This window comes from Drosophila willistoni (genome assembly GCF_018902025.1).
Source record: "Drosophila willistoni isolate 14030-0811.24 chromosome 2L unlocalized genomic scaffold, UCI_dwil_1.1 Seg72.1, whole genome shotgun sequence".
In the NCBI taxonomy this organism is placed as follows: Eukaryota; Metazoa; Arthropoda; class Insecta; order Diptera; family Drosophilidae; genus Drosophila; species Drosophila willistoni.
The window spans coordinates 2834799-2859240 of record NW_025814049.1 but is presented as its reverse complement, the minus strand read 5'-3'; the positions used below and the strand labels follow the sequence as shown (position 1 = coordinate 2859240).

The following is a 24442-nucleotide window of genomic DNA, read 5'->3' as shown; positions in this document are numbered from 1 at the left end:
ACATATTCCTCATACTTCTAATTGCATATAATGTCTATATAAATCAACGTATATTTTTAAAATAGTTGATTAAAGCTAAACTTTTTCGATAAGCCGCCAAAAAGCCACTCTGCGCTGTAATGGCAACGCTATAATTGTTATTTGTGGCAACGCTTGTCGTCAGACAGCGTCAGCTTGCACGAAGAGGCAACGCTCAACTGTCCTTTCTCCGATGTGGCAACTACCCTTTATAATTTTTGACGAATAGCACACTTGGTGAGCGGGTCAAAATATTTCATATTTTATTTAACTGTATTGTCACAAAGTGTACAAAATCAAAAAGACAATTTCGCAGAGCGACAAATGATTAATTTAGAATTTAGAAACAAAAAGAAAACCTAAGTTTTATCATTTAGAATTAAAGTGTGAGTTTCGCCAAAAAGTTACAATGACTGTTTTTTAATTAATTAAAAACTATAAAAATTCCATTTCGTTTGAACAGCACTCATCAATTTAAAAAGAATATCCAAGGAAAGGAGAATCGTAAGTCTTATTTTTAAATTTTTTGTTGATTCAATGCAATTTGGCATCTAACGGGGCTTTTACATTAAAAATGGCGTCGCTTCAAAAACAAGCGTGAGTAAAGAAAGAGATGGAGAAACGAAAAAAGAAGAGTCAAAAAATCTGGAAACTGGACACATTTCTATTATTTTAGGAAGAAAATTGAATTTTCTGTTCAAAAATTCAAACGAGCACAAAATTTACCGCGTTCTATGCGAATGGCGCTTTCTGCGTCGACGCCACAGTTACAGTTTTCTTCTCTCTTTTCCTCGCTCTCTTTCTTTTCTTTCTGTCTTGTTATCGTCGTTGCGTTCTTCACTTAATTGTTGTTGCTGTAGTTTGCCAAAATATTGTTTACGATTATTGTATTAATGAAAAGAAGGGGGTGGCTGATGAGGGGGGGCTTTGGTCATTTTATAGTATTTGAATCATCCACACTGGTCACCTGACTGACGTTATTGTCTTCTTGCAGATCCTCTTGCTCCAGTTATCTCCATGGACAAGAAAGGGGAAACGATGAACTATGTCACTTCGGTGATCAGAGCCCTTATAACATCCCGCAAACCGCCGGTTGGTTTGAAGGCCATAATAAATGACTATCACGATGTTGAGGGTCAGCCGTTGCCATTTCGTGAATTGGGCTACAAATCTGCCCAGGAAATGCTTACCGATACGAATGCATTCACCTTTCAAACTGTCTGGGGAGAGGTAAGAAATTTGTCGATTTTTGAAGAACCCTTAATATTATTTATTGAACGTTATTTTCTTTTCTTTTGCTTATTTTATGATTTTATATAAGTGACAGAACAATAAGGGAATCTGTTATTACCCTTTTCATCTTATTCGTCTGGCTCTGCTACAAAATGTTAATCTAAATCTAATCTGTTACTAAACACCTGGAAATTCTCTACATTTGATATGCATCCTAAGTGGATTTTGATCGAAATTGTGTTGAAAACTATTAAGGAAGATAAATTTTACTGTAGAACACGTTTGAATAGATCAAAGTTACCTAAAGACACTATTTATAATGTATGTTAAGACCATAAACCAAGCTTATTTGGTCTTTAGACTTTAGAAATGATTCAAATCAATTCAAATCAGTTGTTAAATTTATAGATAAAGAGAGATATTGTGCGAGATAGGAATGTCATTATCATTTGACATTCTTTTTGGGATCTACATATATTTAGTTTTATCACTTGCAAAAAAACAATTCACCCGCCACCCAACTACAATAAACCAACCCACTTGACATTGTTGCTTGCTCTCTCAGTTTCACTCTCATCATACAATTTATCTCTCACTCTCTCTGTCGTAGCTTTTTTTGCGAGCTTTTCTTAAAGCTTCTTGGTGTGTAGGTCTCTTCTTCTTCAGTCCGTTTCACTCACTACAACCGTGCGGGTTCGTGTGCCGCTGCAGCTGCTGCTTGTGTGACTCTCCCTCTCTCTCTATATTGCCACAAAGAAGGGGGCAACGTGTCAACCGACGTCTTTGCCGTCATCCACATCTCTCCATCTGAAAAAAAGTGTAAACAATGGCATTTAACTATAGTTTTAGTTCATGAATTTTTTAAAATTTATGTTTTACAAAAGCTTTTTCAACTGCAATTTGTGCTAATTTTGAGAAAATGTAAATGTCAGCAGATTTTTTGTGTGTTTAACTCTGTGAGTGTGTGTTTGTGTGTGGTGAAAGTGAACAAAATGCTATCAAAAACCTAACATTCCTCTCTCTCTTTCTCTCTCTCTCTCCTCCCTTGTTTATGCTGTTGCATTGCTAAACATTTTTGTATTTAAATGTTTATAATTTTAATCTCAATTTCCTACCTACACCACTTGGTGGTTGTGTCCACCCACTCAGACTCACTCCCATTGTGGTTGCAGTTAAAATCAATTCCGAATCTGACCCGCCTTTTTTCTTGGCAACTTTGTTGTTGTTAGTCTTAAGTTTAAAACCAATGAAAAATACGTTTATTGATTGTTTTTGTTGGTGAATCAAAACGAAAAACTTCTTGGATTCTTTAGAGTTTCTGGGATATCAAGTTTTATGTAAAGTTTCACTTTATTGTAATAAGATATAGTAGAGTATTAACTAATTCTTCATATAGAAAAGATGAGACTTTATACATTTGATTTTATACAATTTGACATTATCAACAAAGGGAAAAGATGGAATTATATACATTTACACTGTAAATTTGTTGACATTATTAACAAAATATTGCAAATTGTCAAATTGTTATTTATTTTTAGACTTCCACATCATGACAATACTTATAGTAGAGTATTAACTAGTTCTTCATACAGAAAAGCCTCCAAAAAGATGGGATTATATACATTTGTACTGTAGATTTGACGACCTTATTAACAAATTGTTATAAATTATTACATTTTTATTCATTTTTTGAGATACACATTATTGCAATAGTTGTAGTAGAGTATTAACTAGTTCTTTATATAGAAATACCTTGGAAAAGATTAAGATTAAAGGCATTATCAACAAAGTGTAATAAATATTTAAATTTAGTTCTGTAGATTATTAACTAGTTCTTCATAGAGAAATGCCTTAAAAAAGGTGGGATTATATATCATTACACTGGAAATTAGACGACATTATCAATAAAATATTATAAATAAACAATAAACAGGTAAAAATCGTTAGAGATAGAGACACTTTACGGAGATCCTTTCAGTTTTTCATCCTCTTATAACAATGTCAAAGACATTTAGTCAAAATCTCAAAGCTAAACTACCTTAGAGGCGTTTGATAGCTCTTTCATTGCAGCTTGCTTACCTCTAAAGCAGCAGCTGGTTAAAATTAAGGTGTAGTCAATGGTAAAAGTTGCATAGTTTTGAAATTTTAACTTCCGGCGTAACGTTTTTAATTTGCGAAATCCAAATGTTTTATTGCACTTTATGCCTCGCTCTAATCAACATAATATTAACGCTTTCACTAGTCTCTTGCTGCAAGTATCAAAGTTTATTATACTTTCCATATATATATATATTTCCCTCCTTTTTAATCGTCACGTCTGTGTTGAATGCTTCGCCTTCGACTTCAAGCTTCATTGCCTTTCCTTTCCATTTCGGCGAGGGGGGGAGAAGCAACCACTATACTCATTCATTTGGGGTCTGACCCTATAAAGACAGCACCGACGACAACAACGATTGCAAGGCCCGTATTATATATACATATATATGAATCATTTTTGATTGAGCAAACCAACCAAGAATATATATATACCCATACATATATACAGTAAATCAACAAACACTTAAAGTCTCAGCTCTGTACTGATCTCATTTCTAAGCATTTGAAGCATTGGAATTTGCTGTAATTGCATTTTTGGATACGAAAGAGAGGGGGGAAAATGTATAAGAACTAAAAGATTTGTTGACGTTTTATTGTTCTTTTGAAGTGTTTGATAATTCAATCGCAGTTCACGTTCTCCATTGGTCACTGGGTATAGCAATTATATGGATGAAATGGGACTTCCCCGAAATTGATTTACTTGATAAATATCTCCCCAAACGATATTTACTTTTTAGCCACTTGAAACTCACTTAATGTAAAATTTGTTTATAAACTAAGCTAAAATCGTTTTCAAAAGGTTTTTAATGTGTTTTTTTTTTCTCTTTATTTTCAGGTGCATATATCGGCAAAGTATAATGAAAAAACGGCTCATATAGCGTCTATGGTGAAAAAGCAGAAAACTAGTAGTAGGAGGCCAGCAATTTGCGCACGACCGGCACCACCTAGATCCTATAGAGCATCAGTCGCAAGCAATTCAGTTGCATACAGGCAGCCGCCCATACAAAAGCAGAGAAACTTCCAGGCGCAGCAGCAACCGCCGCAACAGCAGCAGCAGCAACGCCTACAACAACAGCAACAGGAATTCCAAAACCATCAAAAACAACAACAGCAACAAGAGGTGGAGCATTTGCGTCGTGAGTTGGAGCAACGTTTGGAATCTGTCCGCCAGCACGAAGAGTCTTTGAAGCGACTCCAAAAACAACAAGAAGAGCAACAACAAGTGGATCAACTGCGCCGTGAATTGGATCAACGTATGCAAGCAGTTTCCGCCCAAGAGGAAAAACTGAAGCAGTTACAAGAGCTATTACTCCGGGAGCAGGCCAAATACAAGGAGGATTTGCAGCGTCAGCAGGACCAAATACGACAAGAGGCGCGTGATCTGAAGGCAAAGAGAATCGAAAAAGAACTCGAGAAACTGCATCGTGAAAAAGAGCTAGAGCTAGAGGCCATCAAGAGGCAACAGCAACAAGAACAACAACAACGGGAGCAAATCGAAAAGGAGAAACAGAAAAACGTTTCAATTATAGTCCATTCCGGTAATGAGAATAACTCAGACGGGATGGACTCTAAAATGAAGGCCCAAAATATGCGTCCCATTCTAGGTAATAGTGCTCCAGCGGTTGGTAATGGACGAGGCACACCAGGTCGTAATGGTGGTGGTGGTGGATACCACCAACGTGGACCACAGCAGCAACATCAGAAGCACCAGCAGCCCCCACCATCGTCATCCCCATTCACTCCAAGCTCCTCTGTGAATAATAGACTGAAGCTCAAGCAGATGCCCGTTCCCGCACCTATAACTCCACCAGCTACTCCCGAGATGGTGAGTAAAACAAAGCCCAAGTTATCACACAAAGAGCAGCCAAAGGCGGCTCCAAGTCCACCAGCACTTCCAGTTGCTCCCAAACGCAAGGTGGGGGGCAACTTCCTCTTTGATTCTACAGTTGATCCGGTGACATCTTTGGCTCTTTACTGCAAAGCCCATGGCTTGGAAAACCCTCAGTATCAGATATTTGGCTCACGCAACAGTTACCAATGCTCGGTGCGCATCAATGTCGATGTGTATAGTAGCTATCCGGCCGAGTTTCCCAATGAGTTGGCCGCTCATATGGCCACCGCTCGCATAGCCATTGATCGGATAAGCTTTTTGGAGTCACGTAAACATTTAAGTATAAGCACCATGAAGGATGAAGACTTTCTGGAGACCCTGTATGAGGAGTTACTCAAATATCCACACGGCATATTGGGTCATCGTCTAGAGCAATGGTATGAGGAGACATTTAAGCATCTGTTACCAAGTCATTGGTATGATTTGATAAGCGAATATAGTAAAATAAGGATTGAGCATGGTATTAGTCCAAAGATTATCGTCTTTGCCAATCCTCCAGAGGCACAAGCTGCAGCCCATCAGCAGCAGCTGCTTCATCATTCGTCAAGTGAGTTGGAAGACTTACCATTGCCCTGGTTAAGCGACGATGGCACTCAGGATTGGAGTATGTACATAACACATTGTGATTCCACCCAACATGTCTGGGCACGGTTAATAGATCACAATTCCAGTTTCGAGACCTTGACTGAGCATATGAACAAAGAGATGCTTTCGAATGAGTATCGTATAAAAGTCCTAGAGCCACAGGAGCAAGAGATCTATCTGGTTGAGGTTAGCGATGTCTGGAATCGCGTCCGAGTTCTGGAAGTGGATGCCCAACGTCGTACTTGTCGCTGTCATTTCGTGGACTTTGGTGATGTGGTTAGCTTTGACTTTAACGATTTGTATTTGTGTGGTCCACATTTTTTGGTTGTGCCTTGCCAGGCTGTATGCTTGAGTATGTATGCCTTGGAGAAATTCGAAGATCACCCCTATGCGTATGATGTGTTGTGCAAAGAGCTCTCCGGTCAGAGTGTGGTTGCTCGCATCCTGACGACACAAAAACAATATTTGGAACAGGGTGGTCATCCGCAGGGATTACTCGAAAAGAGCAAGCGAAAGGCGTGCCTAGTGGGCACCTTTTATGATACATCCACCGCCGAGGATGTGCACTTGAATGATCTGGTCGTTAAGGAGATAACACAAAGTACACGCCCACCTAGACTGAATCTGGAGCAGAAATCGAATCCAGTCCTCGCCGCTCACATCAATGATATGGGTGATTTGATGGTATTGATACGAAATGATGATCTCAAATTTGTGGAGCGTAGTATAGCAAATACCGTGGCGGCTGGCATCGATGAGAAGCATCGTGTTCAATATTCTGATCTATTGAGGGATAATCTTGTCTTTGTTTGCGATGAATCCGCTGGAGTGGATGCCCCCAAGCAATGGTATCGCGGCATGTTGACCTCCAAGCCCAAGAATCAAGATGAAGAGACTTTCGATATCTATTATGTGGATGATGGAAGATTGCGCAAGACGCACATTTCCAATATCTATCGACTGGAGGCCAATAATCTGGCTTTGGCCTCGTTTCCACCGCAAGCTTTGCGTGTTCGTTTGCATGATGTGCCTCCAATTGATGCCCAGATGTTGGGTAGTCTACGTGGATTGATTCCACCACGCAGTGAAGTGTTGGTAAGTTGAATTTTTGTATGACCAACTAAAAATTGTAGTTAATGTATCTTAATCTCTTCCTTCATTTAGCTAAAAGTTATGGAAAGTGGAGTAACAGATAAACTTCCCATGGTTAACATATACATAAGAGGCCAGGATGCCAATGCCATGTATTTGTGTGTTAACAGCGCCATACGAATGGAATACGAGATGATGAGGTGAGTTGGCTAACACACATCCAATACACACCAAGTTCATCGCAACACAACACCCACCATCATCACCACCACACCAACACAATCTTCACATCATTCTCTGGTCATCTGATCTCTGACTCACACAATCTTTCCTCACATTCATCCTTTCAATCCTTATCAGTGTTTGACATTTAGTTTAATATCTCAAGTCTTAAATTAGCGCTTTCGATAAACTGGATACGACATGATATCGCTTCACCTACATATATGTTAAATTATCGTTCGATAATTCCTCCTTTTTAACCATCATTATTGTAAGCTAATGTCTAAGTAACTTTTCTCTCATATACGTCATCTTGTATATAAAAAAAAACTTTTGATTAATTAATTTACCAATTAAATATGGGGTATATAATTAAAGAAAAGAAAAAAAAGCAACAGTAAATTGAGAATTTATTTAAATCCCAAAATACCTTCAAACCGTCTGCCCCCATTGCTCGAAAAAAATCTTCAAACATTTAGCACCGCTCGTGTGGATCATTTCGATGATGGCGGCTTACATTTCAATCCCAATGGCCAGCTATTGCGTCGCAGTAGCTTCAGCTCCATTGTCTCCAGCCATAGTAGTGCCAGCAGCTCTACAAATTGCAATAACAATCATGAAAATGTGGCAGCATCAGCAGCGTCAGTTGCCGCCTCCTACCCATCGACTCCACCAGTTTCGCCACAGAAAATCGCTTCAATAAAGGATTACGAGGCCATACCGGCCATTGGATCTTATTTTGAGGTGCGCATTGCCCTGTCAATTAATCCAGCACGTTTTGCGGTGAGTTTGCCTTACCATTTAATACGAATGATTTGCCTATATTAATTAAGTATTTGTCATTTGTGTTTAGGTGCAACCATACAAGTGCTACAATCAACTTCAACGTCTGATGAAGGATTTGCAAGCACATGCCAAGGAGGCGGAGAGAAACAAAGCTAGTGTCACACAATGTGCCATAGGACAGGCATATGCAGCCCCAGATTCAGAAAATATATATCATCGGTGGGTTTAACAATGGATTGATTTATTGAGATTAAGATTAAAAAGTTTATTTAAATGGATCTGCCAATAGTAATTCAATACAATTTATTTGTAAGATTGTCAGATTTAACTAATTAGGTAGTTAAGCCTACCTGTTTTAAGAATTCAGGCAGTTAAATCTTTTCTACTTTCTATGTACATATATTTACGATGATTCGAGCTTTTATTTTATTTATAGTAGTAGATGAAGAAAAGTCTCAAAAAAAAGGAAGAAATGTAGATTTAGACATAGAAGGAAAAGAGGGATATGTGGGAAGACTTTAGTACAATTAGCTATGAAAGATTAAATTTAATATATTCCGATTAGTGGAGTGTACACATTTCATTATTTGCTAGCCGTAGAGTCCTTTTTGCGGCAATCTCATTATTTGTCCTGATATGCAAATCAATCGTCGCCCCTGAGAACATTTAATAATAGAAATATTTAACTTCAGGAATATTTACAAAGCATTCATTTCAAGACTTTGTCTTAGCCTTTAAAAATTATTCAATCCAGTTGGACGATGGGGTTCTCTTTTTCGAAAAGAACACGAACTAGTTAAAATTGTCAACACATCAATCGTCGATTTCATAATGTGAATTTCAAGTACTCCAAAATTTTCAATTCAAGTGTCCTCTGCTCTGATTTTGATAAGTCTTTCATTCATTTCCTAAGCAATTGGTTCATAGATAGCTGTAGTATATATATTACGATCTGTTTGTCTGTTTTTCCAATGTATCCATTTTGTACGGGACGGCCGCTATTCCGACATTTATTTTGTTTGAAGCTATAAAAGTTTCAAAGTGTTAGGCAAAATACTTTTAAAACATTTATCTTGTTTCTAAAAACTGAATGAGGGTAACCAAGATTTCACCATTAATCGATCACCGCTGTAATCTCCAAGCTTAATCTTGACAGCATTATGATCAGACACAATTCTTTAACAGTTTAAGTTCTTCAGACGTTCAAAATTCTGTAACCGACTTTATCAGGTAAAAGGCATTATGTATTAAGGAGATATACATATGCACTTAAATGTTATGATAATTTTCTTGGTATTTTCAAGAAGATTTGTTTTATATTAACCATTGTATGGCTTTTTTGGTTATCTATTATAAAAAAACGCGTCTCTAAAAATATATGAAAATTTGTTGTAGCAAGAAATAGTAAGAACTGCTTGTAAAATGTAAAATTTCTGGAAATCCTTTAAGAAAAAGACTTTGGCAGTATTCAACGGATTTCAGAAGTTAAGCAGAATCGTTTTCTTAAGGGTATTAATGACCTCGTCATCAAAAGTATGAAGTTGTCTTAAAGTATTGTAGAAGAATAACATCGAAACTTCAACAAAGGAGAGTGAGAGTAAAAGTTCTCATTTAGCGAAGCAGAATTCTTTATTTTTCTACTATTAACGATTTGGGAGACATCCACGTAAAAATACCCTAATGGGGGAAATCTCAGAGCAATTAAAAAAAAATATAAGTCTGAAAATAAACACTGAAACTCTTATCTGTTTTTCATTTAAAATATATATAGACAATACCGATCTAAAGGAATAAATGTAATCTTAAGCTTAGGGAGAAAGAGAGAGATCCTAATGAATTTCATTTAGACTGGTTAAAAGTATGATCATGTAATTAATGAATGTCCCCTAAGGATTCTCAATCATTTCTTTAATTACTAATGTTCTCTAATAATCTAAATTATAATATCTTTCCTATAGCGCAACTGTGCAACAGATCTACGATGAGATAGTCCATGTACGTTTTGTGGATTTGGGCGATGATGGAGTCTTGGCCAAGCAGCAGCTTATACAGTTGCCAATGACCATGCGGGAGTTGCCCAAGATGGCTATACCAGCTCAGCTATATGGTAAGTTATTAAAGGAAATCCAAATGCATTAAATTAATTCTATCTTCCTTTTCTTGGTAGGCATACAATTGGCTGATGTGATCTGGTCACAGGATAATTGTCGACGTTTCCGTGAGCTGACTGTAGGCCAAAAATTCATTGCCATTGTGCGTGGGTATAATAAAGTAAAAGATGAGGCACGTGTCTTGTGCCTGGAACTGATTGATACATCGACGCCTCAGGATATCAAGCTACACGAAATTCTCATCAATGAGAAACATGCTCAAGCGGCTGCAAGCTAGACTAACTAAAACATAAATTACAATTTCTGTTTGATTTGTTTTCATTTAAACTTATTAATTAGTAATAGGACATATTTATTATACGACTCGACGACGACATTCCGATATTACACATATATATATATATATCTATATTGATCTATAGACAAATTGTGCGTGTGTTTATCTTGAAAAGGGATGCACTTGATTGGCCGATTTAATGTTGGTCTTGACGGCGGATGGTGCCTTGCCAAGTTGTTGGACATTGCCGGGACTCATACCGCCAGCTCCGGCTCCACCCATGGGCGAGGGAGCTCGTATGGATGGTGGTACCATCATGGGACCATAATTAGTCATCTTCAGACCCTTGCCCATGCCGACAGCGGCCACCAGAAGTTGGGTATCGGTCATGCTACTCGTCTGTTGTATGCCAGTGCGGGATGATGATTCAATTTCCCATTCCTCGCGTGCTTTGGTCACCATATCGAGGACATGGGAAACCACTTTGTTGTATTGGGTGACTTGTTTCATAGCCGCATCGTTGGTGAGATTGGCCGCCTTTTGTTCATTCTGTTGCATCTTTTGCTCGGTTATGGGATCGGGCCGGGTGCGCAGATAGTCGGGCACAATGTCATGCGAGAAAACCGGAACGCGGCCCTCGGTGATGTTTATCAGGGCATCGTCCCGCTCCATGGACACCAGGAGGGGCAGAACAGTGCGATTCCGCAGCGGTGGACACTGCTCTTTGGCCAGAATCTTCGTTAAACCCGTCAAATGGCTTGAAATGATGGCGAAATTATCCAAGAATGTTGGCCAATTGATGGTCTCGTATTCCATCTCCAGTTTCTGGATCATCGAGAAAACGGCCATTTTCAAATCGTTCAGACGCTGCAAGACGGCGTCCAGCGTCATCTCAAAGTGCTTTTCCTCGCGCTGCATTATGGCTGGAAAGTTGACATAAATTAATTGTGAACTCTTGTGAATTCTTGTGGGTCGAAATTGTTTACCTGGATTTAAGATTGTTGCCGGCTAATATTTACTTTAAGATACTGCAATTTCGGGAGAATTAATTATATCTCTGGAAACAAATGTTTGGTTAGTTTAGCTTTAATTGGCATTATTGTTTAATAATATTATTATTTATTATTGTTTGCCTCTACTTGGGGCTAATGGTGTTATCTAACACTGGAAAAGTAGTATTTGCAAAATAGTGGGTGCCCGATAAAAAATAGTGGGTGCCGGCTGCGCGAATTGGCTCTCGTGAAAGAGGGCGCCAGGGCGAATTGGCCGTGTGGCTACGAGAGAATGTTCGAGGTTGGCATCATCGGTATGAGTTGGCCAGGGATGACAATTCTCCCTTTTTAAAAAAATTTGCAAAATATTAATATCAATATAATATGAATATGTCTATTGGGTTAGCAGCACTAAATTCCGTTATACTTCAAATGTAAAAAAAGGAAATTCAAATCAGATGTTTCTGATCTTGACGGAGTTAACTAAAAATTATTTTTATTTTGCACATATCAGTGCTAATGTTGACCTAAAATACTTAAATAAATCTTTAGAGATTGCTGTGACACACCTGATAAATTTTTGTAAAACTTGTAAATTTATGTGTATAAACAGTTTGAATAATGTAATTTTCTTTTTAAAACGTCAACAGAAATGAAAAACAATGAAGACAGTTAATTTAAAATTTTATTGTTGTATTAATTTTTTTTATTGGTTTTAAGTTTAAAAAAAAAGTACGTAGATCTTTGTATTTCAGCAAAATTGTAGCTACGGAAAAAAATTCAGATTATGGAGCCAGCCCACGTAATTTTCAAATTTTGAATTGGCATCCCTGGTCTTGGCATTAATTGCTCGATGTTCGACTTAACGGCTCGGAGTTCGCTGTGGTTCGATGTAGTTTCGGGTGGTTTGATGGGGTTTCGAATTCGAATTTCGTATGACCGCGCAAGTTGCATCAAATGTTTAATTTTTAAGGCGAACTATTCACTTTTGACGGCGAATGTTCAATTTTTACAGCGAATATTTCTGCTGTTTTTTTTTTTGTCTTGTTGTTGTTGTTTATTTGAAGCTGAGCGGACGTGCGGCCGTTATTGTCGGAGAATTGGAATTTGAATGTGCAAATTTGAAAAATAGTGAATTTTCGAAATAATTGAAATTTGCAACAAATTCTGAATGGCGTGCGGACGTGGGTGCAAAAGAATTCAATAATAATTGCATAGTAAATAAATTGCATAAATTCGAAAACAAAATCGGTTGTGTTTGGGCACGTGAATTTTTGTTTGTTGTTGTCTCGCTGCGGTGCACTTGCAGTTTGCATCAGTGTACGTGTGTGTGTGTGTGTATTAGTGTAAGTGTGTAGACGGGTCATTAAATTGGTGCCGCTATTCTTATTGTTGTATTAGTTACTGGCGTTGTGTTGGTGTTGTTGTTGTTCTTTTTCAGTCAAATTGCACAAGTGTAACGGTTTCTTTGCAAGCAACGAAATGTAATGAAAAAGTGTGTAAAGCAGAAAAACCAAAAAACAAAAAAAAGGCAAAGAAATGGAAGAGAAACAACAAAAAATGCACTTCATTCAAACTGCAAAACAACAACAACAGCAACAACAATTGTTAAATTTCGCGTGCAATGGCAAAATGAAAAGCGCTCGAAAATGCAAAAAGAAGATTACAAAAAATTAATGTGTGTAAAATACAGTGAAAATTAGCATGAACGGAAAATTAAGAAAATCCAACAACAACAACAACAATAGCAAGGAAAATAGTGGGAAACAAGTACAACAACAAAAGCAGTAACGCTGTCGTTCGCTCTCTCTCTCTCTTTGGTTCTCTTTATATGTCCTTTCGGTCTTCTTCTTCTTGTATCCCTCCCTCGCCTATAGCGCGTCTCTCTCTCGTTCTGTAGCTATCTCCCTTATGAGTCACGAATGTCGTGGGCAAGATGAAATGTGTAAATTTTAGTGTAAAAGAACGTAGGAAGAAAAAAAAGGTTGAACCGACAACAACAACAAGAGGAGCAATTTGGCGTTTATTATATACCCTTTCCAAAAGGTCATCATGATTTTCAAGCAAAGAAGGAGCTACCCATACAATATTTCGGATTGAGAAAAAGTGCTTCATTTACCCCCCTCTCAATAAAGGAAATCTTCCTCCCTCTTACTACTTTTCCAATAAGCGGGTCATAGGAATCTGCTGGATTATGCTACTATATGTAATTTCTTTAAATATTTTCATAGGGCATTCCAAAATCCGTTGTATATCACTCAATTTCCGGCATCTTTTGACTCTTGTTTTGAATATGTGCTAAATACCTTTCAATATTAACTTTGTTTTTTGTTTTTTAGCTTATTTGTATTTGTTTGGTGAATTGTTTTTTTTTTAATGCTGCTGCTTGGTAATGGAAACAGCCGTTGTCTTTCTTTTACTTTAAACAAATTATATTCAATTTGTTTAAACAAAATTTTACGAGCACTGCCAAAGAGAGCGAAAACTGAGAGCAAAAGAGAATTGTGTCAGTCTTTCAAGTCATGTGGATGCTTGGCGCCCCGCCACCCCTTTCCATGAAACTGCCACCCACATTCATGCCCCACTTCCCCCACCACCCTGCTCGACGGCTTATCAATTATTCTTTTTTCCTCTCTCTCTCCCTCTATCTGACTTGCTAAATTATTTGCCCTTGTCGGCGAGAACTCTTTGAGTATGATCGAGGGAAGGGAAAGAGGTGAGGATAGATTTTGTAACGTTTATCAAAAATGTCTCAACTTCTTTATATTCAGACTTGTTTTCTAATTAACAAATGTAGAAAAAGGCAAAATCAACGAGCGGGAATTGTGAGTAGAACGAAACCGACAAAAAAAAACTTAATTCAATCTAATTTAAAACGTTTTCAAGTTTATCTACTTTTCAACTTGATGTAAATTGTTTTCCAGTTAGTTAGAAGAGAAATCTAAAGTCTAGATTTCAAAAACCTAGAAAGTTGATCTTTTTAGGCATTCCCAGACCTCCTTAAAGATGCTTGAGAGACTCCAAAGAATATGGATTCTCTAAAGCGTCACCAAATAATCTTGATTCTTAAGTCTTTCGGTTTTTCTTTGACCTTTCAGACTAGGAAAAAGGCTTGTTAATATTAGAGCTCCTTCAAAATTTATTCCTTAATGCCCTTAACACATTAGGTCTCAGAAGAAATGGATGATTACTTCTTATTTCGATCACTTATAAACGATTTGCAACCGTTAAAATCTCATCCACTCTGATATAGTTTGCTTAAAAAAACCAACTAGAAAATCTTTTACTAAAACTCTGTTAGCACTTTAATATAACTAGGATATTAAGTAACAATTTCAATATTGTTTGTTGGGAAAAGTGAGAGAAAGCCTTGTTTTTTTTCCTACATCGACCTCGAAACGGCTAAAAACTATATTGATTTTCGATTTATGAACCGAAACTTTTGAAAGATAAAACTTTTTGATTAGTTCTTATTGCTTCCCTCTCTAATTCATCATACAAATTTGTCGTCATTTTCTATTCTTGATACCAACCACAACCAGAGAAAAACCATAAATCGATAATAGTGAGTAAGGGTGCGGGTGCGTGGGAGGAAGGGTGGTAAAGGGAGGGGTGGAGAGTAACTGGGGAGTGCTTTCACATTTTTTGAGTGGTGGGTGACACATATCATAAGCATGTTCATGTTCATGTATGTCATTTTTAAGTCTCTCTCTCTCTCTCCTTTTGCTTCCTTTTTGTTTTATCATCCATTTAATCATTATATATACACGCATATATATTACTCATACCTGAATAACGCAGCCCTGACACTGACCACAAACAACAAATGAGCAAAGAAGAGAAAAAGAAAACCAAGAGAGAGACCAACACACATTTTTCCCATTTCTCTTTCGTTTTTCTTTTCTCTACTTACGTATTTTGGTTTGCTTTTTTATGCCGGCCGCCTGTTTTTAGTTTGTTTACAAAATGTTTCATTCAACCCCGAAAAAAAGAAACGCAGCCATTTGGCAGCAGTTCCATCCATCTATCCATCCAGCCAACCCTCCCCTTCCTCCATCCTGCAGCTATTTTCTTCTTTGCCCTTTTTTTTATCCATTTTCCCACCTCCATTCAAATCTTCTGCAGCTCTTAAACAACTTTTAGCGTAATAAATACACAAGTATACTATTTCATAATGAACCTGAAAGTGGCAACGAATTTATAGTACTCTATAAATTCATGAGAATTTTAGAATATATATTGTTTAGTAGATAAACTAGTTTTCGAACAAGTATTGGCATTACAATATGTTCTGTTTGATGAGGTAAATTAAAACCGAAATCTGTTTTACTTAAGGAATACAAGAAAAGTTACTTCAGGGTTTAATGAAGATGTAGCCACCCTTCAATAGGCCAATTTAGAGTATTTTGTTTAATGTAGTATAAAGTTGTCTGATGGGAGTTGGTTCCATTACCCTGCGGAGGTAATGATAATGAGGACTACGATAAAATTTATGTAGGAATGACGAAGTCAAAACGACTAGATTTTCTGGACACTAATATGAAGAAATAAAGGCCAAACGCATAAAACAGTGTTATTAGCCCATTGTGCAACCAATGGATATACACCAGATCTTTCAAAAGGTTCATTTTATGCTGCTATATATCATTAACATACCAACAAATATTAGACTACGACAGACATTTACTTGACTCTCACAGTCTTAAATGTTTTATCTGTTTCGATGTCTATAAGAACTTAAATTATGCTATATTTGTTGTAGCCCATGAAGACGATCTCCGAAGGAGATTGAAATATGTATATGGGGAAGATAAAACCGATTAATTTTGATCTCGAGCCGCCATACAATAAAATACAATTGATAAAAATCAAAAAGATGGCAATAACAACAAATATACAAATGTACTTCTATGTATGTATCTCATATAATGAGAATTTACTCTAAGTAAAATTGGTAAAATGCAAGTGGATATCTATATAAGAATACGATCTTCAAAAGCTGAGCTAAAGATAAGTAACTTGTCTTCAGGGATCCCTATATTTACTGATAGTAACAGCTAACAGCTCAACAGCTAATTTATAGCAGGCCTAATATCCTCAGTTCTTAGCCATATTTACAGAGTATAAGAAAACAGTTTCAATGTTTGTCTAGAAAAGGGTTGTCGGCCCGGAAAATGCACTCAAGCGGTTGGGGCCAGCCTTCTTTCTTGGTAGCTGCTGCCGTTTCTTCGTCTCTTTTTTTTTTTTTGCCTAGCTGTCTGACAAGTTTCTGCGTTTTTGTAGTGTTTCCCCCTGACCTACCCCCCCCTCCCAGCCTTGCTCATTGTCATTATCATCATCATCAACTTGATCATGATCTTTGTTGCACTTGGCAAGTTGAAGTTGGCTAAAAAAAAACCATGGGTGTGTCACAAAGTTCAAAAGTTCATTCTTAGTCGTGTGTGTGTGTGTGTAAAATGAGGGCGTGTCAGATTTTATTATACAGGTGATTGAAAGGATTCTAACAAGTACGAAAATTCCCTTTGACTGAAGAAGAAGTTCTTTACACTTCATTAGTCATTTGGCAATTACATATCTAAAACTAATTTCCCACAGTTTTTTTTTTGTACAATGTTCTCTATCTCAAGTGTGGCATCTGATTCTGATAACCCAAACAGAAAAAGAACACAAAGTCAATCAATGAACGAACAAAATAAAACGAAACGAATGAATTTCCTATGAAAAGGCTAGTGAACTAGCAAAAAAAAAAAAGAAATATTTAAAAACAACTCTTTAACTTTAACCTGTTAGATAGATAGTTAGATAGATCAATGTTGTTGTTGTTGCTTCTGGGGGTAATTAAAGTTCAGACTGGCAACGCCCACAAAAGATATTTCCTAATTAGGCGAAGAGTTAAATATAAGGGGTGATGGCGGGTGGTGTGGGGGAGACAGAAGCTATTTAACAATTAGTCGAATTAGTAGAACTAATGGAATTTAGCCTCTGGAGTTTCAGAAACGTTTGCCTCGAATCAAATTTGAAAAATTGAACTTGTTTAATAATTTGACATGCAAATTTAATTGCCGCCCCCTTCCCGCATGACATAATCTCATAAATCTGCCTGCCACTCCTCCTCCTCCTCCTCCTCCTGTTTCCAATGATCTAATGGAGTCGTTTCAGGGGCAACTACAAGTCAAAGCAATCAATGCAATTTAGAATATGATTTCATTTCGAAAGCCTAGAAAATGATGTTATACGTTATGAGTTCAGTTCCCATGCGCCGTCTAGTTGGGTGCCCCGCTCCTTTCCCCCCTCCCTTCACCGCCCTCTCTCTTTGGCGATGACGTTGTCAAACTTGTTTCAGTTTCAGTTTCTGTTCTGTTTTTTTATTTATCATTTTATCAACGTTTATTGTTTTGTGACTATTGTTGTTGTTGCTGTTTATTACCAGTTCAACTGTCGTTTAATTGACGTTGCTCTTTTTCTGTCTCTCTGTTCTGGTCTCTCTTTGAGCTTGAGAGGAACAACAATGGATACACCTACACGAATTCACTTGGAGGGACCCAAGCCTTTAATTTTAATTTCTGTTACAGTCAGAGGGGAAGAACGAAGTCATCAATTGATTACATTCTTATCAACTGCAGGGCGCCAGGTCTTCGAAATTTAACTTAATCTAACTTGACGAGGCTTGATTTGGGTCATTTTTTAATGTTATGCCTGTCAGCTAAGAAAAAGTAACCCCCAGAATGTAACTTTTTACAAAGGGTGTTTGGTTTTATTGAAATTTACATAGGTTGGGCTGACTACCTGATCAACTAAAAGCAACCCTGAAGACTAGAGCTTGGCTGTTTAATTATATAATTCAATTCTTTTATGAATACTAGGGATGTAGCAGGCAGTTGATATATTGTTGTGGCTATGCCTACTCAACGATCTAGAAAATATAAGATCGAAAGGGTTTACAGTGTACAGTGGACCCTCGGTTAACCAATGCTCCGGATAACAAACATTTCGCATAACGACCAATGAAAGAGATGAAAACCTTATAAAATTTTTGTCTGTGTTAAGATACGAAAAAAGATGTTCTCTTCCAAACTATATCTTTTTTCCAATTTAGACTTTTCCTTCCGTCCAAAATTTATTCAGTTCCCGATATAAAACTTGAAACGTTCCATTTATTTTCCATAAAATCAGAGTTTTAAGTTTTGAAACATTTTATGTTATATTCCTTTAATAACAGATCAAACTAAAACGCTTGAATTTATTTTAGATTAATTAAACTGAAAATAAGTGATTTCTCTTAACTAACAAAATGCTGGAACGATTTGTGTTCGTTAACCGAGGGTCCACTGTATATAAATTAAGTGTGCACCAAGTGAAATGGATCTAACCATGTTTGTCTGTTGAATCACACAGATCTCAGGGACCTTAAAATCTATAGCCACCGAATTGTAGCTTATAGATTTTTGTGAAGTTTAGGTCAGATCAAGTTTATCTTACATTTTCGCTAAGCCCACGAAATTTGCAATTTGCCGTAATAAAAGGAATATTTTATATGTAATTAAATGAAATGTTATTTTTTGCTTAGAGAACTAAACCCCTTTCTGAGCTTAACCCTGGACTTTGTAAAGTATTTCTTTGTCATCGAAGTGGTTATTTCTATATAAAACTTTGGAGCCAAAACCTAAACTGTTTCTAAAAACTTTTCTAAGTTCTAAAAAAGTTCTTGTTCACGAAAAATTTCATGTTCAATATGAAATAAAGTTTCTATTGAAATTTAGATTTTTTTTGCCGTGGCTTTCAAATACTCATTTAATAAGGTAGTTTGCTTCAAATTTCAAAGGATTCAACTAAGAAATAGAAACACTTTCTGTTAATAGAGTCAAAAATCGCCCTCCAATGTTATGTATTGCATTTGACAGCAGATCTGAGATGGAAAACCAAAGCAAAGAACCCCAAAAATGAACAAGAAATACCTTTAATTTAATGAAATAGTTGTGCAAATTCTCGATATTGAAAATAGCTATAGTTGGTCTGGTCTTGTTGACGGCAATTCTCTGAGCCCTTTGCCTTGGCCTTCACGTGACGTATGTGTCAACAGCTGCGATTGCCGCACGGTTGGAGAGCAGCCAGCCAGACAACTAGACAACTGTCTCGATTTGTTTCATTTTCGATTTTAATTTGCAATTTAAATGTGTGAGAGACGCTTTGGCTATTCTCGCCTAGCTAAAGATTTAATTAAACCTAAAAACAGAGAAAAAATGTAAAGCGATGGCAAAAGGAAGTGCCGTAAATCAGTGGTGGGGCAAAAGAAGGGAGAGAGGGAGAGAGACAACGTGATTAGATCAGCTCCAGCAAGCGCTACGTTTGTTTTTTTGTTCCCATTTCTTAGTCACATAGTTTCTCTGGTTCTCCATCTCCTCGAAGCCAATCTTAATCTCGATTCTCGTGGTTGTCGTCGACGCGTTCGTTCTCCTGTCAGGTAAAGCGAGTGGCATTCAATGTCGTAATACGACATCACATCTCCACACACCCGTCAGCACCACCCCGCCCTCCCGACCACGACCCAACCACCAACATTCTCTGCTATACTTCTCCAGGCAGTTAGTTATCAGTCAACATTGGAACGACGCTTATCGCTTGATAAGCAAAAAAGAAAAATAAATTTACCGCTTTTACCTACACTCATACAAACACACACACACACATTTATATATTTGAAATTTATATGTGGCTTATATTTTTATACAGTTTGACATGCACTCGATGTTAATCTAATTGCCACTCATGTCTTAGCTTTACAGTTACGTTTTATAATACCCCTTACTTACGCTTGTGTTAAAAACAACGGTATATTGAAGTCATCAATAGCATACACAAATATAGAATACTAATCATTATCATTTTGAACTACGAATCACTATTAATAGATGTGCAATAGTGCAATATACTCTATAGATCTCTCCATTGTGCATGAGTCAATAAGTGATAAAATTTTTAAGCTTAGCAGGAAAAGACTTGCCAGTCATATCGTACGAGTATTCCAAAATACTGTGAATATTTAGAGTTCCATAAGGTTTAAAGTTGATGTTTATTTGAAGTACATATCCTAATTTTTTTTGGAATTGAGTATTGAAAGAGTATTTGGACATTATAAGATATTCTTTTATTCAAATTGAAATGCTCATTATTGAGAACTCGGTATGACAAAATATTCAAAAATATTCGTGCAGTTCTTAAAAACAAAACTGACATATGTACTAAGGATCCTTTTTAGAATTCCCTTGGTATTTTAACCCTTTTATGTTTCTGTGAAATTTTTGGCTTTTTGAGGCTCTTACAAAGTAATTAGTTTGTTAACCCTTAAACCCTAAGCGAGCCTAAGTTTTAGGGCCGGCCCAGTACAATTAAATTTTGAGGAAATTTTTAAGAAATTCTTTTCTTTTCATATACTTCTTATTATTTTATAAAAAACCATCTTAAGCTTATATAAAGATCGGATTCTATAAAGAATTATAACAAACTTGCACTAAGGATCATAGTTTTTATAGTCAAAGTAATTTAAAAAAAAAGTAATATATTTTCCAAATATATTTGGTACAATTCTGATTTTTTTTTACACAAAACACTTTATAAATTCGTATGCTAAATGTTTTTAAATTTGTTCCTTTGAACAAAATCTAAAAAAAAACTTCATTTTTCGCAATGGGACCTTGGAATTTATCTTAAAATCCATGTTTCTTGGTATAAGTTTCTTTAAATTCTTTGTAGAATTCGATTTTGGCATTAGCTTTGAGCGGAAAAAAAGTTGATCAGCCCTAATGTATTGCCTAATGTTACCAAAAATCAAATGCTGCCAAAGATAACACTGTTTCGATTTCAATTATAAGAATTTTTCATTATCTTGTCGCTTTTCTTTCGTGAAGGAAGCACTACATACTAAATTGAGGATTTTTTGAATTCTCTGTTTGAGTTTTAGTTTAGTTTTAAATTTTATTTCTGAAACTTACATAAATCTTCGAGAAATGCGAAAAGACATACGATTTTGAGTAATGGGTGACTTTGTTGTCGTTGCTTTATCACTTCGTAGTCAATTCTTGTTAATTGATAAAACTAAAGCGTCGCAAAGGGATCACTATTGCGGCCAGGGGACGGATGACGGCCGGTCAGCCAGCCAGCCCTGGTCTTCCCACGCGTAAATACTTCATAATACAATTTGGCAGCAATAATTGGCCAAAGTAGTTAAGAGTCAAACTGTATGACACACAACAATAACGGGGCCCATCCATATGTTGCGGTTTCTTGACTTGTTTCTTTTTTTATGCTCTTTCTCCCAACCACTTTGACTCGCTCTCTTTTCTCTCTCTCTCTCTTGGTGTCTTTCTCTCACAATTTCCGGCTTGCGCAGGCGCAGACAGTAAAAAACCGGCTAGTCTTCTGTTGACATTTTACTGCAATTGTTGTTGTTGTTGTAGTTGCGATTCATTCGAAATTCATTGATTGCTGTTTTTTTCGAGTTCGAAGCAATGACTCTCAAACTGTACAAACAAAATGAAATAATCTACTATTTCTGTTTTTGTATATATTTCATTTGTTATTCTTCTTTTCCGCTTTATATATATTTTTTTTTCATATTTATAACATTGACCCACTCATCATGTGAGCCTTGGTTGGGCTTTCTGATAAGGCAAATGAATTAAATAAATTATGCAAATCAGAGCAATATATACAAATATATGTATAATAAAGCAAACAAAGAATTTAATAGGACAGCCTAAAAGTAGGCCAACAAGAAAGCAACAAGTGTCAAATTTTCACATTTGAGCGTTTTTCGAGAACTTTGCCAGAGTTAAAATTAAAAGTTGGCGCGAAATCTATAAAAAGTATATAAAAACAATGGACAAGAGATGAGAACTATTTATATAATTGAAATGACAAATAAAACTGCAATAAATGTTATTTCAATAAATTATTTTAAAGAGTTGAAACTGAATTAAGAAACGCCTTCTCAAAAGTTTGTAATCAGCGTTTCATTATAGAGGAAAATCAGTTAAATTTATGCTTTTGGATACTTTCATTTTATTTTTAAATATTTTAAAGAATATAAAATAATCATTATCGGATGATCTTCATAAATTTGGATAAAGTTAAACAAATATATTAATCTGGCATTCTTGTTACATCAACATCAACATTGTAGCTTTTAAAATTTCGCGCCAACTTAAAATGCGGCTCAAAAGAACGCTAAAAAACCAAAGCCTAAAAGTAGGCAACATTTTTATAAACAACGTATTTGAAGCCAACAAAAACCTAATTGAATTCCCCTCTTTTATTCTCTTAAATTTACAGCTCAAAATTATTAAGTATTAGCCCAAAATGTTTTGCTAGCCAAATTCTAATTATCAAAATAAATATATTGCGGAGGAGTGGATGCTAACCAAATTTCTAGTTAAATATACATTAAATCAATTGAACGTGAGGTGGGGTGGTCCTTGTCTGGTCCCACCATCTGAAAAAAGGCACCATCACGGCTTCTCCCCGGAGTTATCATCGTTCACGCTCAACCCCGCAATCGCCGCATTCACCGCAGCAAGCAGCAGCCGCCGCGGGATCTGTTGGCCATCATTTGTCCGCATATTGCCATTCACCATCACCGACACCGTCGGCATCCTGTCCAACCAACGGTGGAGGACTCCACCGTCTACATCACTCGGAGCAACAATTGTGCAAACGCCGACGCATCTATGCATCAACGGGGAGTGCTGCAAATATCATGATGGATCGCGAATCCCTTAGCGAATGGGCTAAGGATAAGCCGCTTAGCATATTACAATTGGATCCAGCTGATCGGGCAGTATTGCGAATAGCAGGTGAGTGAGCAAAAATTTAAATACAAATATTTTCCAATGATTTAAAGTCTAAACATTTGAGCAAAAGTTGTTAAACTTAAAAAACACAAATATTTCATCAATTGGGAACCTTAAAACAAAACTAATATAAAATAATTGTATTTTGATCTTTTCTCAAGAATTTATAAAATAAGTAATTTTATTTTTAAAAGAAGTCAAATTAAAAAAGAAAATCGATATCTTTTTTTATTTCAAGAGCAAAGAAAGAAAAAAAAAATGAACTTAACAATTCTTCCGTAAGGCTTTATCTTCTCCTAACTTACAGTCTAAAAGACAGTAAAATTAAAATTCAAAATATATTTTTATTGTCAAACATATTATAAACACATATCTAAACTATTTCTAAGAACTACATATGTGCATTTTTGTAGGAACATTTTTAATGTATCCCATCAAACATTCTAAGTATTCAATTCAAGCTGATAACTCCACTTGGCTGAAAGGCATTTTATAACCGTTTTTGTATTTGCTTTTGCATTGTTGGCCAAATATTTGTTCGGCCCACTTGACTTTGCGTCATTATTATTAAACAGAGTTCCCCACGGCATGGCACTTGGGTCTCTTGGGGTTCATTGCACCCAAAAATGCTTGTCAAACTGTAGCCAACATTTCGTAGCTACTGTTGCAATAGCTTTGCATTGACATTTTTCCAATTGTACCCCGCCCTCTCCGCCGCCTACCCCTTTATCCCTATCATGTGGAACGCAGATATTATGCGCTAATTCCACGCCTAACAGTCGCCCCTACCCCGCCGCATAACCCGCCTTAACCCCGTTTTCATCTCTCATCATCCACCTCTGGCATCTGTGTCTGTTTGTCGCCTGAGTTGTCGCCGCTTGTAATTCTATTTCTGTGCCGCCAACGGAGTTTTTATGCACAGCCCACAGCCTCTCCCTCATTTTGTCTGCCCCCACTCTCTGTTTCTCTCTCAATCTGTCTTACTTTCTTTACGTCTTTTTTTGCAACTGCAACAAAAATGCGAAATTTATGTCGCTGCCAGTTTTATTTTTTTTTTTTTTTTTTTTTTTGTTTTCCTGCCTGTCTGAGGGCATTGTTTGCCCAGAAAACAAAATGTGCTTTTTGTATGTAGTTTATTTTTTTTGTTCAGAGAGAACCGAGAGTGAAGTCTATTGAATATTTGCGGCATTGTGCATCGTCTACATCCAATCACTATTGAGCTATAATTTATATTGGCAAAATATCGGCAATGGAATGGGGTGGGGGATCAGTGAAAGGTCGCTTTACTG

At 36.6% G+C, this 24442-nt stretch overlaps 3 protein-coding genes and 1 long non-coding RNA gene across 11 annotated transcripts in view; 2 read left to right on the top strand and 2 right to left on the bottom strand.

Moving 5' to 3' along the window:
- The first annotated feature begins 215 nt into the window (after window positions 1–215).
- Window positions 216–10465, top strand: LOC6646133. Of its 4 annotated transcripts, XM_023177934.2 has the most exons (10): window positions 216–404; window positions 482–522; window positions 1013–1248; window positions 4187–4889; window positions 4956–6922; window positions 6992–7119; window positions 7621–7924; window positions 7995–8146; window positions 9886–10034; window positions 10095–10465. In XM_023177934.2, exons 3-10 carry the CDS (start codon window positions 1036–1038, stop codon window positions 10313–10315), a joined length of 3837 nt encoding a protein of 1278 aa, XP_023033702.1. In that variant the 5' UTR covers window positions 216–404; window positions 482–522; window positions 1013–1035; the 3' UTR covers window positions 10316–10465. The 4 variants fall into 4 exon arrangements, with proteins under 4 accessions (XP_023033702.1, XP_023033701.1, XP_046866322.1 ...); XM_023177933.2 differs by having other exon boundaries at window positions 4187–6922; XM_047010366.1 differs by having other exon boundaries at window positions 223–255; window positions 4187–6922.
- LOC124460133 lies at window positions 1673–2480 on the bottom strand. Its single transcript, XR_006954082.1, has 2 exons — window positions 2367–2480; window positions 1673–2058 (listed from the first exon to the last, which is right to left on the bottom strand). It is a non-coding gene; the product is annotated as an uncharacterized LOC124460133 (long non-coding RNA).
- Window positions 10374–11484, bottom strand: LOC6646134 (mediator of RNA polymerase II transcription subunit 8). The gene is made up of 2 exons (XM_002068732.4): window positions 11302–11484; window positions 10374–11238 (listed from the first exon to the last, which is right to left on the bottom strand). The coding sequence occupies exon 2, from the start codon at window positions 11231–11233 to the stop codon at window positions 10478–10480; it is 756 nt and encodes a 251-aa protein (XP_002068768.1). The 5' UTR covers window positions 11234–11238; window positions 11302–11484; the 3' UTR covers window positions 10374–10477.
- Window positions 11485–22654: 11170 nt separating this feature from the next.
- Window positions 22655–24442, top strand: part of LOC6646137 (dystonin) — a 75795-nt gene continuing 74007 nt past the window's right edge. For 4 of the 5 annotated variants that reach the window (XM_047010361.1, XM_047010358.1, XM_047010359.1 and 1 more), the window contains exon 1: window positions 22656–23156. In XM_047010361.1, coding sequence (XP_046866317.1) covers window positions 23060–23156 — 97 coding nt within the window. In that variant the 5' untranslated portion in view covers window positions 22656–23059. Of the gene's footprint in view, window positions 23157–24442 lie in introns of all 5 variants that reach the window. The other variant, XM_047010360.1, reaches the window with a different exon arrangement.

Excerpts from the sequence above, each read along its gene's own strand:
- LOC6646133 (XM_023177933.2), top strand. The coding sequence starts at position 1,036 with ATGGACAAGAAAGGGGAAACGATGAACTATGTCACTTCGGTGATCAGA. Across the intron at positions 7,120-7,620 it reads ATGGAATACGAGATGATGAG|CACCGCTCGTGTGGATCATT; the intron begins GTGAGTTGGCTA and ends TCAAACATTTAG. Across the intron at positions 7,925-7,994 it reads TTAATCCAGCACGTTTTGCG|GTGCAACCATACAAGTGCTA; the intron begins GTGAGTTTGCCT and ends ATTTGTGTTTAG.
- LOC6646134 (XM_002068732.4), bottom strand. The coding sequence starts at position 11,233 with ATGCAGCGCGAGGAAAAGCACTTTGAGATGACGCTGGACGCCGTCTTG.